This window comes from Lepus europaeus, chromosome 5, assembly GCF_033115175.1.
Source record: "Lepus europaeus isolate LE1 chromosome 5, mLepTim1.pri, whole genome shotgun sequence".
Taxonomy (NCBI): domain Eukaryota; kingdom Metazoa; phylum Chordata; class Mammalia; order Lagomorpha; family Leporidae; genus Lepus; species Lepus europaeus.
The window spans coordinates 14,103,312-14,109,402 of record NC_084831.1 but is presented as its reverse complement, the minus strand read 5'-3'; the positions used below and the strand labels follow the sequence as shown (position 1 = coordinate 14,109,402).

At 58.7% G+C, this 6,091-nt stretch overlaps 1 protein-coding gene across 1 annotated transcript; it reads right to left on the bottom strand.

Moving 5' to 3' along the window:
* Positions 1–4,088: 4,088 nt before the first annotated feature.
* UBXN10 (UBX domain protein 10) lies at positions 4,089–4,919 on the bottom strand. The gene has a single exon (XM_062193138.1). It carries the CDS (start codon positions 4,917–4,919, stop codon positions 4,089–4,091), a length of 831 nt encoding a protein of 276 aa, XP_062049122.1.
* Between the last annotated feature and the right edge of the window lie 1,172 nt (positions 4,920–6,091).

Sequence of the window (6,091 nt, the reverse complement as noted above, 5' to 3'; positions counted from 1 at the left end):
TGTGTTGGGGATACCGGTCAAGCTAACTCTGCCTGGTCAATCCCAACCTGCCAAATTTTCCTCCATTTTGTTCCTGAAGGAAATAAACTGTACGAGGGTACTTAAAAAAAAAGTTTGTGGAAAACGGAACGGGAAGATGATTTTATTTTGGTGCAAAACATTTTAGAAATCCGTGAGTATGAGCAGCCTTCACAAAGCTCCCGGAAAATGCGTAGTAGAAGAAAGTAATGCATGGATTTCAATTTTCTTTGCACAAAATAAACTTCTCTTCGAATTCCATCTTGCATAAACTTCTTGAAATGCCCTTGCGTGCCCGGAATCGGACCAGCACGCCTCCTGACGTGACACGGCCAGCAAGCTCCCTTTGGTGCCTGTCACAGCAGTTGTTCAACCTGTTGGGTTAGGATTTACCCATGTCCAGAAATACCTCGAGACTCACTCTTCCCAGTCCACAGCTCAGGGGTGCCGCTGCTTCCCAAACTGCGAACACAGAGGGGCCCCGAGGACTGTTGGGAAAGGGAAAATGGCACATCATCAGTATAGAAAAAAAAAAAATACAGCACCCAGCGTTATTTTTGTCATGTGAGTTACAGGCTCGCGTGTTGGCAACTGATGGCTGATTCCCCCACCGTGGCCTCTGACCTTTCCTGACTCCCGCGGTGGGGTCTGGTTGGTCCTGGTTGCCGGTGGCCAGAGTGGGTCGACTCGGGGACCTGAGAGCCGCTGTGCTCTCTTTGCTTTAGTGGATCTGCCCGGGGAACTGTCGGAGTGATGTCCACACCGGGGCCAGTGCCAGGGGCAAAAGGATCGGGCCACCTCTGTGGTTCTGTTTTGAGAAAGCAAAGAGCCTGTTTCCAAGTAAAAAGCTGCTCTACGCCACGCCCCGACGGCAGGAAACCCACACTCCGGTATCTCCACTTATTACGAAGACCTTCATCTAGCCTGGGCAGAGTGCCCCGCATGGCCCCTGGGGGTTGGGTGGCCTCACCGGGCATTAGGAACCCACTGAAAATGGCAGGTAAGAGCATGGACCGGAGTGGAGTTTCGTTTCTCCAACACCAGCCTTGGCAAAGCTGGTGATCCTGCAGGCGTCCTGAGGTGAGTACCTGGGCTGGAACCCCTCGAGCCTTGCCTTTGTTTCCTTGTGAAGTGTGTTCCGTGGGAGCTCTGGGGTGACCGCTTGCCCCCAGGCAGGCTCAGGGACCAGCTCTTCAGCAAGATACCCTGGCTTCATGGATGCTGGCTGGGTCCCCAGGTATTTGAATTCAAGGCCAGGACTGTTGTGTTAAAAACATCTGCCATCTGCTGGTGCTTTTTTTTTTTTTTTTTGGATTCTAAATCGTGAGTCACTTATTTTCTCTTGCTGTTCCTTCGGCTGCCAAGACCGATTTACTTACTGGGCTTTGTCAGGGAATGTACTGGAATAACTTGCCATCAAGTGTCAGCCCATGCAACGTGCACAGTCCTAATGAGCAGTCTTCCCGGCGCCATCACCGGTAAAGGTGGGGGCGGGAGGGGGGGAGAGACACAGCAGTGGCACAGAGCGCTCCTCGCCCCGGGTACTGCATGGCTCCAGCGGCAGCTGCCCACTTCGGCAGCTCTGAGTTCAGAGTCCAGCAGGGCCTCCATATGTTCTCACCAGCATTTCTCTTGTCGGCTGGGGCACCCATGCCTGTCACCAGGTGTGGCACGGACCAGATCCTCAGAGAGCATGGGTGAGATGGATGACTGAGGTCTGTGACATCAAGACAGGCGAGGCTGACCCACGCAGGGTCACGGCGAGCAGCGGCTCAGGTGCTTAGCTGGCGTCCCCGGGTGCAGGGCCACCAAGGACTCTGCACTCATCAGAGTGCGAGGGAGTGAGCACTCAGGAGCCTCTTCTCCAAGAGAAAAGCTAAATGTTCAGGCAGAAGCTGGGGCCTCTGCAGCGGGCCTCTGAGTGTCCTGGGAGTGGGGACCTGGTGGCAGCCATAGCCATAGCCTCGCGTTCCAGGGAGCACCCAGAGAATCAGGTAACTGTGCCCCTCTGCCCACTAGGGGGGCAGCAGCTGGAGTCTTGGGCCAAATACAGGCTGTGCTTCTCCACTGACGCGGTTCACAAAAATCAGATTTTATTGTGAGTACCATCATCTTATATCCCTCCCCAAAAAAAGCTGGTGATGAGGGTTCAAATCTAGCCATAATCATACACCCTGAAACACTGTCATGCCTTGTGCCTTCCATTTTTTTTTTAACGCTCCCGAATTCTAAGTTAAATAAGAGCCGCTAACTCCAAGGCAGATCTATCGCCACGCATGCTTCCTTTCCCTCAAGTTCTCCGGAGCTCTCTGCTGTGGGGACAGTGCCAGGTCCCAGGTGGGTGGGATTTTATTCTTACCACTGAGTAGGTGTGAGCATGGGAGGTCCTCCCCCAGCCCTCCCGATCAGGAGCACAGTCACGTGTGCGAGTCCCGGTGGGAGGCAGACTCCTGTTCTGTGGGCCCCAGGCTCCAGCCACCGGCCCCTGCTGGCACGCTCAGTACCTGGAGGAGGTCGTCGGCTGCTCGGGCCTGCCCGCGGCGCTGCCAGTCCGGCTGACCTTTCTGGCCCGAGAGGCTCACCGAACCAGTCCAGGATTGAGAAGTCAGGCAAAACGTCCAGACACAGCCTGTCCTCGAGAGATCCGCGTGGTGTGGGGTGCAGGCAGGACCGGGTGAGCCTTCTGCAGAGCACAGAGTCACGGTGCTAGCACGGGTGTGCAGAGGCAACATTTGCACTGCCTGCCGTGTCGGTGCACAAGCAGCCACAGCTCACACGCTTCCAGAACCCCCGGCTCCTGCCTTCTCTGGTGCCTAGCAGGTGGGGCGCATGACAGCACCCAGGGCTTCGTGATGGCTGCGCCCGGGACAGGGCGGGGGACGGCAGATGCCAGAACATCTCCATGTTCCCTACTCTGGGCGGTGATTTGGCTGTGGCAGGGATCCATGTGAGCTGCAGGAGTCCGGCTGGACTCGCAGGAAGAGAGAACTTTGGCAAGTTGTCCACGTCACCGCTTCAGAGTAGGGAAAACAAGACAGCTCGGGCTCAGGCAGGCAGGTGCGAGGAGCGTGGCCCCTGCTGTCAGCACGGGCACGGCTAAGGAACCCAAGTGAGGTGCCCCCCCTTCCAGAAGACTCGCAATCAGACAACCGGGGGCCCTGCTGTCATCGCACCAAAGAACGGCCATGTGTGACGTCGGCAAGACACTGATGCAACTTATCCCTGCCCAGATAAGCCGCGGGGGCTGTTGGCACACATTTGCACTGGTTGACAGGCTTGTACATTTCAAACACAAAAGGCTGCATGGCTGACAGAAGCCAAGGGGAAGCAGGGCGCTCTGGCTTTGCTAACTGGGAGGCATTCTGCATGCAGACAGCAGCTCCCGAATCTGCAGACCTCGTTCGTCTCTACGGAAAAGCAGCAGCCCGCTGATCCGGGGCCCCGGAAGCCACGTCCTTTCTAGCTCTGGGACTCACTTAGGAATGCTGACCTATTGAGGGAGCCAGAGGTGTGAAGGACCCATCGACCCCTGTGAGGTCCCCTCTCCCAAACAGTAACCTCCCAAGAAGCCGTGGCCCCACCGAGCCCAGCAGAGGGGGTGCCTCCAAAGATGGAGTCCACAGCCTGCTGCTCCCGGCTGCTCGCGAGCACTACAATGCCAGGGAGGCCTCGCCTAAACCCTGGCTACTGACCACACCAGATCCTCTCCGGGAAGTGTTTAATCCTGCACCAAATACAGAAAGGTGAACCAGCGGTTTCAGGACAAGCAGAGTTCTGCGTGAAGGCAACCAGAAAGGACAGCTGTGTGAGCAAGACTCGCCACCCTGGAGAGGAGTCCCAGCCACAGGGGTCTTCAGGAACAGCCTGGGTTCTCTGCCGATTCGCTCCAGGGCACCAGCAAGCTGTGAGCGCGGCACACGCGTGGACGCCACAGCCTCAGAGGAGACGAATCGCCAGGACCTCAGCAGCCCCAGGCCTGCCTGGCACTCGGACCCGGGAGGTCCCAGCACTCGGCCACGCCCCTTGCTCAGGGCCCCAGGGCCCCAAGGCCCCAGCTGGCTCTTGTGGACTCAGGGCCAGCCCTCCTCCTCTTCCCGGGAGATGCTCAGCACTGACTTGTGGGGGATTCTGCACTCCTGCAGAGACTTGGTGAGGTCGGGGAAGCGTCTCCTGGGCACCTCCACGGTCTCGATGCTGCAGGGGCGGTAGGTGGCCTGGTTCTTCCGCTCGGCCACGGCCACCACGGTCTGTAAGTCATCCGTTGGCCGGAAATGATGGATGAACCTTTGGCCTGAAGGTGATCTGATGGCAAGCAGCAGCCTGGGTTCTTGGTCCGATGGTTCCTCCAGGTCCCCAGCCCTGCAGAAAGCCTGGGTCTTGGGCTGGGCGCCGAAGTTCCTCTCCAGGGCTCTGGAGTCTTCGCGAGTCTTCATGGCGTAGGAGTCCTCTGGGTAAGGAGCCGGGACGCTGTCCAGCTGCAGTGAGCTGGCCTTTTCAGCCACTCTGTCCACAGCCCCGGCCGCCAGGTTCTTTCTCATGATGGAAGGAAGGACCGGGTACCTGTTGAGAGAGCAGGAAGTCCCAGCAGGCAGCTGCTGCCGCCGCTCGGGGAGTCCTACGGGGGCTCCCTGGTTTGGAGACCTGGGTGCACAGGTCCCTGGCTTCTGGCTGCTCAGCGACTCGCAGGGCATGGCAGGAGGTGGAGAAGCTGGGGTGCGGGGAGAGCTCGCCTCCGTGCCCTGGGCTCGGGGCAGACTCGGCCGTGTGCGGCCCTTGGCGGACTTGGGCCTTGCCACGTGCATTTGGAGTGAGTCTGGCTGCCACAGGAAGCCATTCGCGGCTGGGCTGACAATGGTGCTGCGCTCGGCTGCTGGGATGTTCACAGGGCCTTCTCTGGCCATCGCTTCTCAAGGTCCCTAAGGGAGCAGGAAAAAAACCACAACAACAACAAAATAGAGGAGGCCATGGTTTCCACTTCCGGGGACTCCTGGACCCAAGCCAGTCACTCCCTAGGTACCTGGAATAAGCAAGGATGGGCCACAGCCTGGGGGCCTTCTGTCTGGATTTCTGGCATCTGGAGAGAGACACCAGCTGCAATTCATTCATTCATTCATTCATTCTAGGCACTTGGACTGTACCAGTGAGCCAAATTACTCCAGTGGGGAAAGACAGGGGAGAGACCTGGAGAGCCGTCACAGCTTGGAGGAAAATGAAGCACTGTATCAGGGAGTGAGTGACTGCTCTTCTCACGAGGCGGGGCCTTCAGGAGGAAGGCACGTTATAGCCAGAGCAGGGGCTGGCCAACTCTTCCCACAATCCCTCTGGCTTTGGGAGCCCCATGGTCTCCGGTGCAAGGCCCGGTTCTGCTGATGGAGGCGGAGACGAGCGTGGATGGCCCGCTGAAGAAGTGACCGTGGCCTGGCCCAGCACAACTTCAGTGTCCGCCCAGCCCTGAGCCAGAGGAGATGTGTGCGTGTTGGGGGGAGGGCAAGGACACGAGGAAGACCTGGACAGGCGGGTCGTGGCACGCCCCAGGGAATCTGCTGGCTCCCAGCGTGGGCAGCCCCCCTCCCTCCCTCCCTCAGGGGTGGCCGAGAGCATCCCACAGACATGGAAGCCTGTTCAGCAATGGTCCCTGTGGAAGTTACAGAGAAATGGGGTTCAGCACCCCATTTGAGCACCACTCAAGAGCGCAGAGGCAGGTGGACCAAGTCCCCGGAGAGCCTCCTTAGCGAGGGTTGGCGACCCCGTTTCCCCTTCTCGTCTCTCCTGCTCTCCACAGCCAGCCCCGAATTCATTCTCCTCCCTCCTGTCCTTCCTCTCAGCCTTGCGAATCACAGAATGGAGTGTGTGGGGGGGGCACTCCTCCATCGCCCTGTTAGTGTGGGAAGGGGCGGCGGGGTGGGGGGAGCGGAGCAGGAAGTCTCCATTGCTGGGTCTGGCCACCTGCGCTCAGATTCTAGTCCCGGGGCCAGCAAAGTGCCTGTGTCACAAGCCGGAGCCTGGCTGTGTGTGGCTGCGCAGGCCGCATAGTCTGCCCACTCCCTGCGGTGCCGTAGCAGCGGTACCCAGC